This window comes from Hyalella azteca, unplaced genomic scaffold (genome assembly GCF_000764305.2).
Source record: "Hyalella azteca isolate HAZT.00-mixed unplaced genomic scaffold, Hazt_2.0.2 contig8820, whole genome shotgun sequence".
Taxonomy (NCBI): domain Eukaryota; kingdom Metazoa; phylum Arthropoda; class Malacostraca; order Amphipoda; family Hyalellidae; genus Hyalella; species Hyalella azteca.
This window is the reverse complement of record NW_025938905.1, coordinates 46,135-64,216: the sequence shown is the minus strand read 5'-3', so window position 1 is coordinate 64,216 and position 18,082 is coordinate 46,135. Positions and strand designations below refer to the sequence as shown.

The 18,082-nt window shown below is 38.2% G+C and overlaps 1 protein-coding gene across 1 annotated transcript; it reads right to left on the bottom strand.

The window, feature by feature from the left end:
• Positions 1 to 13,927: 13,927 nt before the first annotated feature.
• LOC108669185 lies at positions 13,928 to 18,001 on the bottom strand. The gene is made up of 4 exons (XM_018156488.2): positions 17,870 to 18,001; positions 16,177 to 16,326; positions 14,589 to 14,683; positions 13,928 to 14,080 (listed from the first exon to the last, which is right to left on the bottom strand). Coding segments are annotated over exons 1-4 (336 nt in total). The 5' UTR covers positions 17,871 to 18,001; the 3' UTR covers positions 13,928 to 13,990.
• Positions 18,002 to 18,082: the final 81 nt, after the last annotated feature.

The following is an 18,082-nucleotide window of genomic DNA, read 5'->3' as shown; positions in this document are numbered from 1 at the left end:
ACCAGGTTTTAAGATTCACAGATTTTTTATTTCTTTGAAGAACCGAGTCAAAAAGTACAGCCTTCCCAAAGATGTCTGATGGTCTGTAAGTAAAAAATTAACCATATTAATGTACTGATGGAAGTTTTGACCATCACAAGTTACTTCTTATCTGATATGTAGCTATTCGCCAATGGCAAAACAAACCATTTAAAGTCATGAAGCCCAAGGGAGGTTGGAGATCGCATTTGATAAAATATTAACGTTCAAGTAAGCGGAGGAAGATTTAGAATTGGAAAAATAATCTTAGAATGGATCTAAAAAATGAGCTATTATAGACATTATTATATATTATATAAGTATTTAGGCCTCAGAAGATAACCGATGCAGAGCATTTAATTGGAATGGATATAGAGGAATTACTAAAGTTCCAATCCCAGTTAAAATTCAGAACCGCGATCGGCGATATTCTTGGCCGAAGCCGGACGGAGCTGGGAAACTATAACCAGCCATCAATCCCTATAGAACTGCACAGCGCCATGGCTTATATAGAGAAAATTTCCAACAGGTTTTCAAGAGGGAACCCTGAGCGGTTGTATCGCTGGCACTTGGATTGCGCGGCAGCCAGATGAGCAGAGTATAGCCATATGCAGACCGTGCATTACAGAGGGGGTTTAGAAAGAGAGGAGGGGAAAGAGTGTAGGCAGAGAGGGACCCCATCCTTTATCTAGTTAATTCGCATAATACGATATTTTGATTCAATTTCTGGTGCCAGGTATGATGTTTATATCACGTAATTATTTCAATTCTTTGAATTGCGTGAGAATTTTATTTACTCTTCCTGTTTTAACAGAGAAGCAGAAACGTTTACGCTCATTCACGCTTTTCTAAAGCGAGAAATCAACCAGTTTATCATGAGAAAGTTTCCAAAACTTGAATGTACAGAAACCGATAAAAAACATGAATGTAAAGGTAAAGAAAACAACAAGGAAATTCCCCATATTGCCAATGAAAACTTGTAGATGAGCTCCATTATCAGTTCATAAAAATTTATAGAATTTCATTGAAGATATTGTGTTTGTGATATTATTGTGCGACCGAAAGTTTTAATTAAAGATATTGTGAATTTACTTTTTGCTTTCAAACTAGTGGTTAACTTGCAATTTAAGCAGACTAATGATTTAAGTACATTGTTAATTTTCCTATCAAACAACCCAATGATAAAAATCTAATGCAAAAAAATTAATTACTAAATAAATTTAGCACTATTATTCACTAACATCCAACTGACGGAATCATACGATTGGCTACTGTGTTCATTTTTATGAAAATAGTGCACATGAATATTATCTATCCAGTTCAACCACAAATATAGCTATTCTTCGATTTGCTAGATGATGGCGAGTCATTTGTTCCGTATTATAGTTAAGTAGTTCATAGTGCCTAAACTGGTATATGTGTACGAGTGGTCAAGCTGGTACAGGCGTAAACTACGCTTCAGCGGATCTGCCCTTGATTGCCTGAGCTGCCGTTGACGCTTGTAGAGTGGGAGCTCATAGCGTTAAGTAAGTTGATGCATTTCCTTGGTAATTGAATTTGTTAGTTTCTAAATGACTTTGCCAGTGTCAATACAATGTGAATGTCAACAGTCAATGCCAATATAATATGGCACTGCATGAGAGAAGTATAGGAGATTTCAGCGAGAGAGAACAAAAATTTTTAAATCGTTGTTGACAAGCGGTAACGCGTAATAATTAACTGCAGCATGCACTGCCAGAGCCGCCCCAGAGAGGGCGTCGGGCAGGTTTGAGCAGGTTTTGCTCAGTGAGGGCTGCGTGTTGGTAGGACAGAGCACACCTAGGCAGGTACTCAGAGGTGAATTAGCGCTGCTACGCGGCTGGCAATGTCGTCTCTAATGCGGACATTTCTGCTCTATCGCGAGTCTGTCGCGTCTCTACGTCGGCTCTACAGCCGGCAACGGCCTGCTCTATTCCCTGCCCCTAATTTTAATTGGAAACAGCACTGCTCATGAGCAAGCTTCTCAAACAAATTTAGGTATGTATTTAGTCTTATTTTTGGTTCAAGTTGAAAACTGATTCAGTAACTAATGGTGAATATTATTTACCCTCAGTGATATTGCAATTTAATATATAAGGCAGATTCGTATCAAAATCTTATATTACAAAATTGAATGAAATTAGCGCTTAAATCCACGTCCGGTTAAGCATTATGGAGGTGTTAAACCGAAAAGTTATTGAATCGAGATTAAAGGTAAAACAACTGTTTATATTTCCATTCTGAATACAATAGAAGCGTTAAGTTTTTTATTCAATAATTAATCAAAAATACCAAGCCTTGGCAACAGTCGTGGCGTGTCCTTCATGGCCTGGTTTACACCATACTGCCGGGTACGTGCCAGGCATATGCCAGGCATCAATACCCAGTTAAAATTTAGGGCAGGGAATAGAGCCGGCCGTCGCCGGCTGCAGAGCCGACGTAGAGACGCGAGAGAGCAGCGATAGAGCAGAAATGTCCGCTTTAGAGACGATATCGCCGGCCACGTATCAGCGCTAATTAGCTTCTGAGTACCTGCCCAGGTGTGCTCTGTCCTGCCGTCACGCAGCCCTTACTGAGCACCGCCTGCTCAAACCTGCCCAACGCCTGCTCTGGGGCGGCTCTGGCAGTGTACGCGGCAGTTACGCGTCACCGTTTGTCAACAACGATTCAAAAAAATTTGTTCCTTCTCGCTCTGAGATCACCTAGACTTCTCTCTTGCAATGACAGGTTGTATTGACATTGGTTGCTGACATTCTCATCGTATTGACTTTAGCAACGTAATTTAGAATCTAACAAATTCAATTATCGAGGAAATATACACATCAAATTACTCACCGCTATGAACTATCTGCAAACGTCGACTGAAGCTCCGGGATTCGAACACAGATTCTCCGCGTCGTATGTCCACGCCTTTACCAGTTGGCCACGCGAACACCTTACCAGCCTAGGCTCTATGAACTACTTAACTATAATACAGAACAAATGACTCGCCATCATCTAGCAAATCGAGGAATAGCTATATTTGTGGTTGAACTTGATAGATATTATTCATAATGCACTAATTTTAAAAAAATGAACAAAGTAGACATTCGTATGATCCCGTCAGTTAGATGCAAGAGAGTATTAGAGCTAAATTTGTTTAGTAATTTATCTTATTGCATTAGCTTCATGTCATTCGATAGTTTGATAGAAAAATTAACAACGTACGCAAATCATTAGTCTACTGAAATCGCAAGTTCTCCAAGATTTTTAATGCAAAGAAAGTGCCAAATAAATTCACCATATCTTCAATGAAAACGTTTCGGAGACCAGAACCGAAATTCAGGGAAAGTCGATAAATTTTATGAACCGATGATGGTGCTGGTTTACATATTTTCATTGAAAATATGGTGAATTTCCTGGGTATTTTCTTTGTTCTAACATTTACTGTTATTAACGCGTTTTCTGTATATCCATGTTAGAAAACTTTCTCATGATAAACTGATTGATTTCTCGCTTTAGAAAAGCGTGAATGACCTTCAGCGTTTCTGTTAGAGTGTTAAAACTGAAAGAGCATATAAAATTCTTACGTAATTCGAAGTATTAAAATACTGACGTGAAATAAATATCACAAATGGCACCGGAAATTGGCCCACAATATCGTGCTATGCGAATGAACTAGATGGAGGATGAAGTTCATTCTCCCGCAACTGTTTCCAACCCCTACCCCTCCTCCCTCTCTCAAAACCCCCCCATGCACGGCCTGCTTCGCTGCTCTGTACAGCTCCCTGCCGGGAAATCCAAGTACCAGCGCTAAAACAGCGCAGCGTTCCGTCCCTGCCGAGCTGCCAGAATTTTGTCTCTATATCAGCCATGGCGCAGCGCAGTTTTAGGGATAGATGGCCGGTTATAGTTTCACGGCTCCATCCTGCTAAAGCGCGACCAGCCCGGCTAAACCCGGCGCCGATCTCGGCTCAAAATTTTAACTGGGTATGCAGGGAATGCCAGGCATTCTCTGCCAGGTGCATCAATATGCTAAGTCCGGTCACGGTCCGCCCTCACTTCAGTTCCTTTTCTTATGACCTTAACTTATGATGAGTTTAGGACTTCGTAGTCCAAGTTCAAGCTGATGCTCCGCCTTCGTCGTCCTCCGTTTCCAAGTCGTCGATGGGCAAGTCGAGTCCCGGATGTAAAGGGTCCCGGATGTAACGTTGAACGTGTTACGTCTATTTGCCCTTCTTTCGAGCAGCTGATGTTAGATACTGTCGCTTGTCACTAGCTGAGGTTAGTTTTCCATAACTGGACAATCTGCGATCTTCATCAGAAACTTATCCAGTTGTCTTTTGAATGTTGCAAGGGTGAACTCCCCTCCTCTCAGCGCATTTGGCAATGCATTAAACAGCCTCGGTCCTACCACGGACAGTGATCCCTCACGAAGAGTCTGTACTCATGCTTCTGCACTGTTATTAAATGGGAAATCCTACACAGTCTCCCCCTCCTTTCGTTGTAATACGTCATTATTTTGGAGAACTCACTTTCAATGTTGGGAGTGTGTGGGCAACGCCAATGTAGGCAACGATGTCGATTAATGTGGGTTACTGCAGAACGCGGAAGATCTGACCACTCGAAGATTTAGAAGTCAAATTTCCCTAAACAATCTATGCAGATGCACGGTGAACTATCGAGTGTGGGTTTATCGTAGCAGGTCGAAGTAAATGAAAGTGGGCGACTTTTTGGGGCAAACCAAAAAATTTCTTGCGCAAATTTGTCGTTTGGCCATTCAGTCTAATAGAATAACGAATCGGAAATTGATATACACTAATAATAATAATAAGAATATATTATAATAACAATTATCAATATAATACTGATATGTGTCAATATATAGTAACGGTATAATAATAATTGATAATATCTAATTGTCAATTAGATATTATTCCCTATTGAGGCAGTTGCGAATCAATTAATGGTTCTCCATTCATTCCCATCTACTTCATTTCTATAGTTGTAACAAGTTCCCAAATGTTATGTTGTTGTTTGTTATTGGCCGCTATCCCGTTTCCAAATCACGCTAAAATTAGGTTTTCATTAAATAATTCGGGACGATTTATTTATCGGATGAAATATCAGTTCTCTATCATAAACTCAAATGAATTTATGTAAACAAGAAATTTATAAATGCATATCATTTTACTCGAGCTTCAGAACGAAAATTACAATCTAAGTCTTCCGTGTGGCAACACGGAAGGCAACAACAATAATAAGTTTCAATGTTCCTAAGGAAGATGAATTCACGGATGCTAAATGCCTATACTATAATTCTCCAAAATATTGCTTACTCCAAAAAATCATCATCTGAGTCAAAGTCCTGTTTCTGGCCATTAAAGGAGGCCCATCAGAACACCAAGGCGGATACTAAGGCCATATATATATGCCCCGCACACAACTGAAAATTTCTACTGAAGCACGTGAGATAATTTTACCTATTTGCTAACTTATTGTGGATAATTTTTTCAGAGTGAAGGTGTGCGTCGGATATTTGTTCTCGTACAAGATTGTATTACTAAAAAATATTTATATATATTGCTTTGAAAATTTCAATCATGTCAGTTACATTAGAATGCAAGGAAAGTGCAGAAGACGGGAATAAGTGTAAAACATAATCTTCTCTGATCTGCTACTTGTTATTACAATTATTTTTACGAGTTAAGACGGTTGCTCCAACCTCGACGCTGATGAGGCAGCTGTCCAGCTATTGGTCCTGTCTCGACTTTCACTCCTTCGGGAGCAGCCGGACTAAATAGATACCTTGACAAGCAGTAAGTTAATTTTGAATTTGACGTATGTAATCTGTGCAACACAATATCAATTAGTAAAAGGTATTTATCATTACCTTTATATTGCTAACAATATGTCTAACCAATATTCAACGCTTCTCTCAATAATCACCTAGTCGTAGCAGCCTTGCTGACATCTGTTATCAAGGTCTAGTTATCCTTAGGTGAAGCAGCACAGCTCCAAGGAGTGTTCCAGCTATTTCAAATATGCCGCAGACAGGAGTGACTTTGCCGTAAATTGGCATGAATTCGTCCAGCAAAAAGATGGCTTTTGCATCATTGGGATGATGCAAAAGCCAAAATGTTGCAAGGGATGATCAGCATCGAGCTATGTGTGGACACCGCCAAGACTGGAAATAGACACAGGAATAATTTTGACCGCCATTTGAGTGGCTGTGGACAACAATATATGGTATACGAACAAATCGTTGGTTGCCTATGGCGAATGCCTTCCTACTTCCAACATGAAAGTTTATCGGCACCAACAAAGACAAATTCTTCTATAAAATATTTCATTCTTCGTAATGAAAAACTACATAGTTAATGAGCGAACAACCATGGGTTTATTTCTTCATCGCCGACACTACTATACAGATAAAAATTAGGTGCAACATTACAAATAGTGATATAATATCTAATTGTTTGACTATGTGCTAGAAAATCTGGTTTTCACTATGGGGCTGTGAACCTGTGGTTATCTACTACCAGGAATGGTAGATGTTAAATTACAGAGTTCATACCTCATTTAAGTTTCAATCTGGTAAATGTGAATGAGAATAATTGTTGATAATTGATAGGTAGCCTATAAATTTTTCTTTACTTTCATGAAAGCCAGACAAGTAGCCTATATTTCAGAATATTTCATCTGGTGATCTGGCATCTGCTGGAAAATAGTGAACTTAGGATTTAGAAATTTGCCTTTAGGCTTGAGTACCTTGGTGGCGGGCCAAGGTAGAATTGTAGTAATTGTGGATTTTTCTCATGTATTTAAGATTGATCCAGCCTGGTTTCTTGATCAGTAGTTCAGTTTCACTTTTCCAAAATATCTGATGAGAGCCTAAGTAGGTATGAAATGAAAAAATTTGGTTTATTATTATTGGATCCAATGTCATATGTGCGCCTGTTCATTACTTAATAAATATAAGTTATATGTTATACCTCCTGTTTCCTGAATCCACCTTGTTGAATAAATTAATAATAATTTTAATACAGTAATTGATGATTTGATTATTGAGATCATTGAGTTGTAACTTGTAAGCAAGACAGAATTTTACTTATTCAATATTCATTAGATTTTCATTAGAAGTAATAACTAGGAACTTTGTTCTATCAACTTATACGAAGTACCAAATTCATTCATCTTCAGCATGTCAGACCGTCAGATCACTCAGGTGACCCATCAAAATTTGATGTGATGATGGCAAAACACCAAATTTTGACCTGTAGATATGTGGCTGCAATAATACTGGAAAAAGCATTCATCAACTGGTTGTCTAATGTCTAGTATATCATTGCAGATGAATTAAAATGTAAAACTAATAGGAAGTGATTTTGAAAATTTTAACTCCTTCATCTCCAAACTGGAAAATTGGGCTAAAACTTCTCAAAATTTTTAAGAAGAACTTCTTAATATTTTTGATATCCTAGTACCTATGAAATCTCAATAATGGCGATTTTTCACTAGTCACTTTTCTAAAAACTTTCCAATTAAATCAGAGATCAAGCAAATAATCCATTATGATACAGAATGTTGTCTATTCGTGCAATATTTCTAAAAATTTGATTTTAATTAGTAGCAATTACAGTATAGATATGAAACACCAACAAATTGTTGTTTTATTGACATTTTTAATGAACTTCATCGGATTTTTCTCATCCATTTAAATAATATAATAATTCACCTTTTCTCTTAGTAATATTTTTCTTATCTCTCACGGAAAATGTAGTCACAGTTATATAAAATATAGTCACAGTTATAATAAAATACAGTCATGCTCTAGAGTCTAGCCAGTTTGATGCATATATCTTCTAGTTATTGATGAATAGTTTGAATTATATATGAAAAGTAGCCTCCTGGTCACAATTTCTCAGTAAGTGAGAAGTAGATACATATATGTGCTGCTTAGAAAAGGACATACCAAGCATAGCTTTGAAATACCATGAAGAATTGTCTGCTCACATAAATGCATTATGATAGTTGCTACTCATTGGTGAATCATTCAAAATATGTTGGTCAACTTCCAAGATAACGCCAATAATAATGACAGGTCCATAATAGTTAAAGTCAATATAATTGAATTGTGATTTGAAATTACTTTCCTGTCCATACTTGATTGTATGATTCATTTTTAATTTGCTAGAATATGCACCTGTTTTCTCATTTATTTATATTCCAGACTGCTTCTCAATTACAGATAATAACAGGAAGCCATATTCTGACATTAGAAGCGCTGTCGTCATGAAGCCTTAATGTAAGCTGTAGTTCCTGTTAGCTACTTTAGGGTCTGTTTATTTTTCATCTGTTAATGGAGATGCTTCAGCACCTTATAGCCCCTTATATTCTGCAGTTCATGATATGGGCGTTAGAGCTCAGCTGCTCCTGTTATTGAAGGTGTCAGTTCTTCAGTTTTGCCACGATCCTCAAGCTCGCTCATGGGGAAAGAAGAGTTGCCAGACGAGGATGGCAAGACTCCATGCCAACTGACAAGAGACACCCAACCAAGATCAAATTCGAGAACTTGCCTGACTGTGTGCTCTTTGCCTGCCTGTGTGCTTGCCTGTGTGCTCCTTGTCCAGCTAATCGCTTAGGTTTTCCACTATCTGATACAAGTGAGAATATTCTTCTAACATTACTCCCTACTACAGGTGCTACAGATTGAGACGGTCATCGAAGCAGTTCTAAGGCTAACTGCAGATCTCGGGGGATTCATCTAATTTGCTCGCTGCCACCATTGTCTGCACGCTACAACTCCTGTCTGCACGCTGTCACTCCTGTCTGCACGCTACAACTCCTGTCTGCACGCTAACTTGGACTTTAGAAGACAAAGGTCGCCAAATGTGTTGGGTTTCGTTTGGTTCCGAAGTTTTGCTGTAAAATAAGTTAGTTCGCTGCACGACAAGCGTTGTTTTGTGGCAGTAATGGTGACATTCTGTTATTACTTCATATGCGAGGAAGAAAGTGGATGGCACTACAGGTTTCTCCTTTGATGATTAATCCAGATGTGAATCTCAAAAGCTTCTCACTAGCTGCATTTGTTACTTGAGCCTTAGGTCTATGAAACGCAACCATAATTACTTAGTAAGGTTCGCACACTAAACTTCAGATGACTGCCTGCCATGTTAAAGTATTGGCTGGAGATCTGCGGCATTATTAACTTTAGGCGATGGGTCGCTGATCTGAACAACGGTGTTCCAGCAAAGTTTGAGTAAAGTTGAGTGGCTGAGTAAAGTTATTGCACACTGAGAATGGAGCTTATTGCTCCAGGGCTTATTTGAGAGTTGAATTTGTAACCCACGGCTGCATCCCCCAAAATGCCTACGAAACATTTTGAAATGACTATTATGTCTTAATGTGTGCACTTATCAATTAGCTAACCATTTCTTATTTTCATTTTTATGATGGATAAAACTGATTTATTTTATTCAGGACAGGAAGAGAATCCTATGTAGTCGTAACTATGTAGAAACAGTAAATAGTGGAATGCATTGTCCTGCGGAATGATGGCTTAGGATCTTCAACTCTGTGGGTATGGGGGTGTTCGTGTTTCTCTGACACATTAAAAAAACATTTTATACTATGGAACTTTTTACTGTTCATTTTCTGCTAAAAGACCATAAATATAGTGTCATATCAATAAAATTCAAAAAGTTCAGCCGATAATATATGCAGCAATCAGTTATTTGAATTTCATATTAAGTAGTTTATTCTAAGACTTGTCTCGCCTCGGTTGTCTCCCGGAATTCCCAAAGAATTTTGAAAATTGTCTCTATTTTTATCACCAATTGTGATAATTGGTAGAGCCGATTTTGTCCTGATAATTGGCAGAGCCAATAATTGTCTCGTCTCGAATAGAAAAAAGTATCAAATGCAGTGATATATTGGGACCTGTGTTTTTTGAATGACGAAAAAAGTTCTACTCTTGGTTGTAGTTGTCCTAAAACTGGGTAAAAGAATATTTAATAAAAGAAATTTGCAAATGAGAAATGAAACGTACGGCAGGTTTTTATTATGGATGTGCTATCTGTGTGCTAAGCATAAACATGTTGTGACAATTGGTATTCATAAGATATTATTCAAGATTTTCACATAGCTCATATCAGCCACGATTTCTTTATCTGCTCTTCTAATCTGATATAATTATTTGAAAGAGCTGGATTTTTCAATAACAAGACACGATTCAGTGCCGAAAGGTCTCCTTGCAACTTGTGCCGGTCTATATAAGACGGGCAAAGAACTAAACAAATTGGCTCTTAATTATCGGTCAAATAAAATATGTTTTCGATCAATACTTGCTTCATTCCCAAGCCGATGAACTTTTGCGATGATCCTCAGCGCGAATTATACATGGAGTGTTAATTGTGCTTGGCCAGGCGGTCCATAGCGCGCTCATTGCACGTACGGAAAGAAAAATCGTTACGGATTTATTCGGCTGGAACATGGAAAATTCAAGTGATTTTGCCCCTAGAGCACCTGAAATTACGGCTCAATTAGCGTTTCCAGTGTTTATCTTTTCTGTGTTACACAGAAGAAGCGAAAAAAAATTATATATAATATCATATCCGATATAATGTTTACGTTTTCACGTATAGCTAACGACAGCCAAATCCGTTGAAGAGATTTGAGTAAAAATGTGACCAATGTAGTATTCAATAAAATTGCCTCCACAAAGCCTTCATAAAATTGATCAATTACATGATTGTTCTTCATTGCCGAAGCAGGACTACTCAGCAGGAAGCAGGACTACTCAGAAGTGTCAATACTTCGTAGTGAGTATAGTGACTGCTAAGTAGAAATTACACACAAACATCATCGTTTCGATTGTCTCATGGAAACCCTGTAGAATCTCAGATGACAAATAAGATACATGTATAATTAATGGCTAGATTAAACATCATTACAGGTAAAAGTGGACGACATAACACTAGTGAATTTAAAATCAAGTCGTGATTACATCCATAAATGAGAGATTGAGTAAATTTATCGAAATTCCGACTCAAATTCGGGTTCAAATTTTGGTTGCGAAAAATCATCAAATAAATCAAATTTGTTGCATAACTATTTAGTAATATCATCAATGATATAAAAATAATCGAAGATCGCAAGTGATGACTTAAATATTCTTGATTCTCACTCGAATTCTTTTAATTGCAAATGCAGCTGGAAATGTCGGGCAAGATTAAGCTGAGTGGCGGGCGGTACGCCGAGGAGCTTCCTGGCGCACTGATGCAGCGCTACGCCCAAGACTTCACCGGGACTAAGGGGCCGATGTTGCGCATTGAGCCCTCCGGCACTATCGTCACGCAGGACTACAAACTCATTGAGAAGGAAATATATAACTTCAAGGTGGGTTTTGAGTACGTTAATTGGTTTTTCATTATATTATAGAGATATATATAAAATATTGATTTAGTCGATTATTACTATAAATAAATAAAATAATTGTCGATTATTAATATAGTTATATTTTGTACGTATTAAATTATTGCGAAATGTTCGAAATCATAATTTTTTCGCATGCAAATCACCATAGTACACTATCTATTCTATGGACGATAAACGAGTGTTATTGTTGAATCACAAAGTCTCATTACTAGTGTGTACAACAAATTGTCCGTACTCTGGGGCGCCTCGGGGCCAACTAAGTTGAACCTTCTTGATAGTCCAAAAGTCATAAGAAGAATTTTTCTCGAATGAAAGAATTAGGAAGCTTTTTCTAATATTTCTCGACCGTCCATAACAGACAGCGGAAGCTCTTTGTTTGGGACTGCTGTATGGTGAGTCATCAATATCAAGTATAATGTCATTACATCCGCCACATACCTGCAGTGAACGTGCTAATTAATGACTATATGGTAATGCGTTATTGAGAAACGGAAACTATGAACCAATTAAGTCCATTAAATTAAATGACTTCAACCGAAATTCTTTCTAGATAGCAATATACCTTGGTAGAAAGACCATAACGAAATTCAAGAGATCATAAATCATGTTGACATTTCTTTGTATGGTTCATCTGATTAATTAAGTGAGCAGCAAACCAATTGGATTGGCAGTAATTCAAACGACAAATACCACTCTTCTCTCTGGTGACGTGATGTAGAGATGACAAGTTCGAATCTTACGACCGTTGGTCTCGGTTGTAGATGTGCTACTGAAAGAAGCACTTTCAAAATGTATTGCTCGGAGGTGGTAAACTATGGTTTATAAACGCCACACAGAAAACATGTCGCTGTACCACAAATGGAATATCGATGCTCTACTGATGTCGTAGGTCAGGTTTATGGAAGAATCAGTTTTATGGCAGAAGTGGCCATCTTCACGATCAAGGAACGGCATTGACACACCGGATGCCTCTCAGCTATTCTCCATTTGTAGCTTCAGCAGTTCGCAACCACACCACCTACAAATAAATTTTTGGGGGGGATACTGTAGCGCTTCATTGTCAGGAACTAACGTGATGTGTTCTCCATTATGCCACTTTGCACAATGATACAATGTCGTTAACTTGAACCAATGTACAGGGTTATTCTAAATAATGGACCCAATTTAATAAATTTGTATTGCTTTAAGTATGAACTCACAATGAATAATTCATACACCAATGGAAAGTGGAAGATTTAAAGTTTTTTTTACATATTTATGGATGTTCAATACGGCAAACATCGAAACGGTACCTAAACAGTATTTATCGCATAGACGAAAATCTGGCTCCTCACTTCAGACCATCCAGATCACTTGATCTCACCAGATCACATGATGATCAAACATTACACGAATTAGATGTGAAGTTATGAACGAATCCATGTGTTCGTCGGCAACGTGTTTTGATCGGCGATGTTTGAGCAGGGGATAAACAAGGCGTGTGAATTGAACGCATTTATTGCTGTCACGAATATAATGTGAGACCTAAAGCAACATAAGAGACAAGTGCCAGATGAGTAGAATACTCGTCGGGTATAACGACTCGGTTACATAAAACGTGTGGCGAGTAAGACATGAGTACGTGAATAATGCGCCGCCTGATTTGTTTAAAAGCAGGCATCAGGAAGGTGCGCTGAATACCAGTGCACGCAAGGAGGGAGTTAATTAAACTATTGAAGGCAGTGTATATATGAGCAACAACTGCCCATGACCTAAAGTAATGTAAAATAATGCGCTCATTACGGTTGTGCATGTAGGGGCGGCATTTGCTTCATCACATCAAACCAATTACTCTCATTACGACCAAGTAAACGATCAAATTTATGGAATTGAGACCCAAAGCGGGGACCGCATGGGAGGAATTTAAACTAAACGCTAGAATTTTAACCAAACACAATTGTATATTGTCTAGGTCGAATCAATTTATACAGCATTTCGCTCGTATCAAACACACACAAAACCTGTGCCAAACTTTAAGAAAATCTCACTCAGTACACAGGCTATGCCTTATGTAGTATACATTTTAGAATCAATGTGGCGACCGAACAGCAGACATATGGCAGCTTGTTAATTTGGACAACTTAAATCTAAGCCAAACACAGAACGAATAACGAGAACTTTTCCTAAAAACTTCAATAAACTTCAATATATTGCGAAGAGATTTACATTTATTACATTTTATGGTTACTTCGAATAAGATCTGCACATGTAGGATTTCAACCCGACGCATATTATATGAAAAATTACGAATCCTTGTCTTTTGCCAGCTGGAAATAAATTCATGAACTTTTGCCTTTTCGTAAGTGGTTCCATCACTTCACACGCTAAAGTAACAGCACTCCTGCGTGGCATCAACACTTCACACAGCACTCGTGCGCGGCATCACCACTTCACACAGCTAAAGTAACAGCACTCGTGCGTGGCATCTTGATCATGTATGTGATGTTGCTGAGATGGTACGACGCGTGGGGTGGCGATGGGGGCAAACGGGGCACAATTAGTTCGAGAATCTCAAGTAGAACCCCGCCTTGAAGGTCTTGGCCAGCGCCTGGCCTCGCAGAGTGAATGTTGTATTGCCACTTCCGGCCTGCGGGGAACAGTCACATTAAGTCGTGTTTAGAGCGACACTGTTTTATTGTCCTCAAGCCAACGCTGGCCTAGGATCATTAGGTTTATAGTTTGCAGCAATTTTATATGCATTATTTTGATAATATAGTTTGCGGTAAAATTTTTAATCATAGAGGATTTACAAAAAATTATTATAATAATCTTTGTATTAACTGACGATACTTATGGAACGGAAACAAAATTATTCGTTGCGGCTTTATTGAGTTTGATTGCATGGAGGCTGACGAAATTGACTTTCTCTTGCGGATTTAGTGAAGGTAAATAATTAAGTTGAACCGAAACTAGGACTAAAGGTCAGAAAGACCCTCTGGAGTTACGATTAATAAGTTTAATTCAAGACATCTGCGATATTTATCGTGGATTATTATGTCATATTTCTTCTGGAAAGAGTTACACGAGAACCTAAGCAAAGAAAACCAAGATTGACATAGACACCAAAACCCTGCCTTACTCCCTTACTTACTCACCTTAGTATCAGTGCAGAAATCGGCGTCGAGCGCGGTATCGTAAGTAGCGCGCAGCGTGTAGCCGTCGCAGGCAGTGGCAGCGGCATAGAAAAGCTCTGCAACAAATTCAAAGCGAAAAAAAGAAGTTGATGTGAAAGTAACGCTGCAGTTGTAGGCCGGACCGTCCGGGAATGCCTTGCACCCGAATCCAGGGTGTGAGTACACCATAACGTAGAATGACTTGGAGAGGAGGTCAGCCGCAAGTTGAATGGTCTTGCCGCATTCGTTCACTGCGGGTACAAATTAGTTGAATAATCTCAAAGTGACTGAGTACAATGTATTGATCTTTTCATATGGCATGGAAAGGAAAATTAGGATAAGTTTGCTGCACACGACTGTAGGTAAGCCTGGGCACTGAGCACAAATTAACGTGTCGTTGATCACCTGGCTGCGCTTCATCTCACTTTAGTATACCCGATTAAAATATATTATAATGAAACGGGTTTGGTATAATGATTTTGTCGCCTCGTGTTGACTCACATCGTCAGGTATCGGCTGAGGCCAAGCAAGGACACATCAAAGTAATTATCTGGCATACCAACCTCACCGAATGCTCTCAATGCCGCGTAGTGTAGTGCGCATGACGCTAAACGATGTAGATGTGACGTATAGGTATATAATGGCACAGTGGTGATTATTATTCCATTATAATTTGGTTAAGATTGATATTGTCATTTACATCACTGAAGTGGTGACACGAACTTAAAAATAGTAAAGCGAATAATTAATTTTTAATGAATGAAATAAGTAATTAAATTATATAAATGAATAATCATTGATAATCAGAGCATGGCGAGAAAAAAATCCAGAATTTTCTTACTAAAGTTCATGATATGCAGACTTAAGCACAATATCATGCCTAGCAGCCGCAAAGTCCCTAGATCGCCAATGTGCTACACCTGCTATAAAAAATATAAACCATGGCAGTTGTACAACTTGAAAAAAAAAATCAACAGGGAAATCATTATTCTTTTTATCTCCAATCAAATCTTGACTGTAAATGACGTAAGCTTTTTGGGACGATATTTGCCACTACGGTACGCATTCAACACGGTAGAAAATTTCTTACCGAAAAAATTTCCCAAAAGTATTTTTCTACTGCACGGTGCAGAAGAAAATACTTAATGCAATCCCATAGAAATAGCTCGGTTAGCGAGTTTATTACCACCGGCTAGGGCAGCACAACTCAGCACAGTCCAGAGCTGACAGTATCGTGGTTGTAAAAGCTGTAAGTGTTTGTTACTGAGAGAACTAAACTTGTTCTGTTTTTGGCGGCTAAAATAATACGATGACTATCAATTATATATGGGATCGATAGTAAATTACATAGTAGTTAAAAATAATATATTTGATCAATTATAAATTAATATTAGTTATGAATGATATTATATGAAAAGGATCATTGGTGAGAGGTCTTTGGGCGGGCCAACATGCAGGTCTAATGTCGGAGCACTCATCCACACTGCCTGGAGTGTGGAGAAATCAAGGGAACCTGACGTAGATTATACTTTAGTTAAAATACAGAACACTCTGCGTATCTGATACTCACGCAGGTAGTAAGCTGGGAGCGTTCTGTAGACGAGGACAGGTATTCCGCATGGAGAGTCGGTGACGCAAGAAGCCAGGTCCAGATCGAATAGTTGAATACCTTTGTAGGTGTTATCGGCTTGAGGAAAGATGAAGAATCGCCCAGATGTCACTTGGACAGGCAGGAACAAATTAATTAGTGGATTTGATGACTCATCAATTGGTGCATTTCGTTGCTAAGACAAGCCGTTGTCGGCAGTTTTGAGGTGATAGGTCAAGGTCTCTATATAGGGAGCTTCGTTGTTTGGAAAAGCTGTGACAAGAACTTTACATCGACAAATGCCAAAGAGATTACCTTAGAAATGAAGAATGTTCTCAAAAATGTCCTTATCAAGTACTATGTGTAATAAGTTTTCCATTTCAATTCGAATGAAAGGCAGAACACCGCAGATTGAACTGCCTTACACCTACACTAAATTGTAGTAACAACAAAACGACTCGCATCTTCGGCAAGCGAGAATAGATATCGTACTCAAATGCTCGTCATATTTGAGATAAAGGGCTCTTCATAATAGAGATCAATAGAAGAGATGAAGGGCGCATCATGAGATAGAGGGTGCATCATAAGATAGAGGGCGCATCATGAGATAGGAGCTCATAGAGATCGAGTGCTCATCATAGTAGAGATAATTAAAGAGCTCATAATAATATAGGGATCGAGGATTTCACTGATGATGAAAATAGTTTTTTTATCTCACTTAAGCTCCGAGTGTCTTTTTTAACACGTTAAATCCGAAGTTGTACATATACGTACCATGAATTTTATTTCTCCAGGACGTAGTGGTACATAATTCTGGGTTGCCAAATGGTCTAAAAACGGCAATGTCCGCGAACAAAAACGGCATCAAAAATCCTATAACTCAATATATAAATATATATATACCTACTAGTATGTTTGAAGGTTCCGGTGTAAATTATCCATTTATTTTTTTGCAGGTTTTAAAATTTAATTAGGAAGTACCCCTATCATTAATTTTAGCCGGCCAACGCGATTGAAAAAAATAATAAATCTCAGAATTTGTCCGCAAAAAAGATTGTCTGGCAACCCTGTTTCAAAATAGTACATAAAATGAAATAATAGTACAAGCTGAAGCAATCGGACTCAACGTGTTAGATATGTATTACATGTTCTTAAATGATAATACGGGAAAAAATGTTCGATCATAACTTATCAGTGTCGAGTAAGTTGTTTCCTTTAATGATTTTATTATGAGTTGTTGAAACGTAAAATGGAAAGATTATTTATGAAACTCTGATTAAAGTTTTAAATAGAAGCAAGACGACTTAATTAAAAAACTGGTGTCTCACACAAAGATGGGAAGAATGAAGAAAATTCTGTTATTTCGACACTGCACATTAGGCGTGACATCACCATTATACGCGGACTTACGGCTTAACTTGATATTCGTTTGAAAAAATTTATTCAGTAATTTCACTTAGGCCAGTGTGTGATTTATTTTACTGCAATCGTGATCACAGAGTGTCGAGTGTGGAGTAACGAATCATGTTTACATATGTATATGAGAAAAATAAGGTTTCTTAACAGCGACCAGTATTCAGATAGAGAAGGTTAGCTGGAGTCGTGAGGGAGAGGCTAAATGAATTTTGTCCTACTTGGCAAACCGTAATTGCATCGCGAAATATTGACAACTTACTGTCAGTTGGCTCTATAATTTGGTTTTGAATGACATCCAGGAAAACATTCACGAGCTTGTACTGCTTAAATCCGGTGTTCTCAACAGTGACGTTGACGTAGGGAGCAGCGCCTGTTGAAGTTCGCTTTTTTAAATATTTCAAAAATGAAGGTAAACTACTAGCGAGAAATGCGGTTAGCATGGCCAGTACACAATACAAAACATCCTACATAT

Bases quoted from the DNA above. Each gene is read 5' to 3' on its own strand.
- LOC108669185 (XM_018156488.2), bottom strand. The intron at 14,684-16,176 runs GTGAGTATCAGA...AATTTGTTGCAG, and splicing joins GCTCCCAGCTTACTACCTGC to AGCTTTTCTATGCCGCTGCC. The intron at 14,081-14,588 runs GTGAGTAAGTAA...TGTTCCCCGCAG, and splicing joins ATTTCTGCACTGATACTAAG to GCCGGAAGTGGCAATACAAC.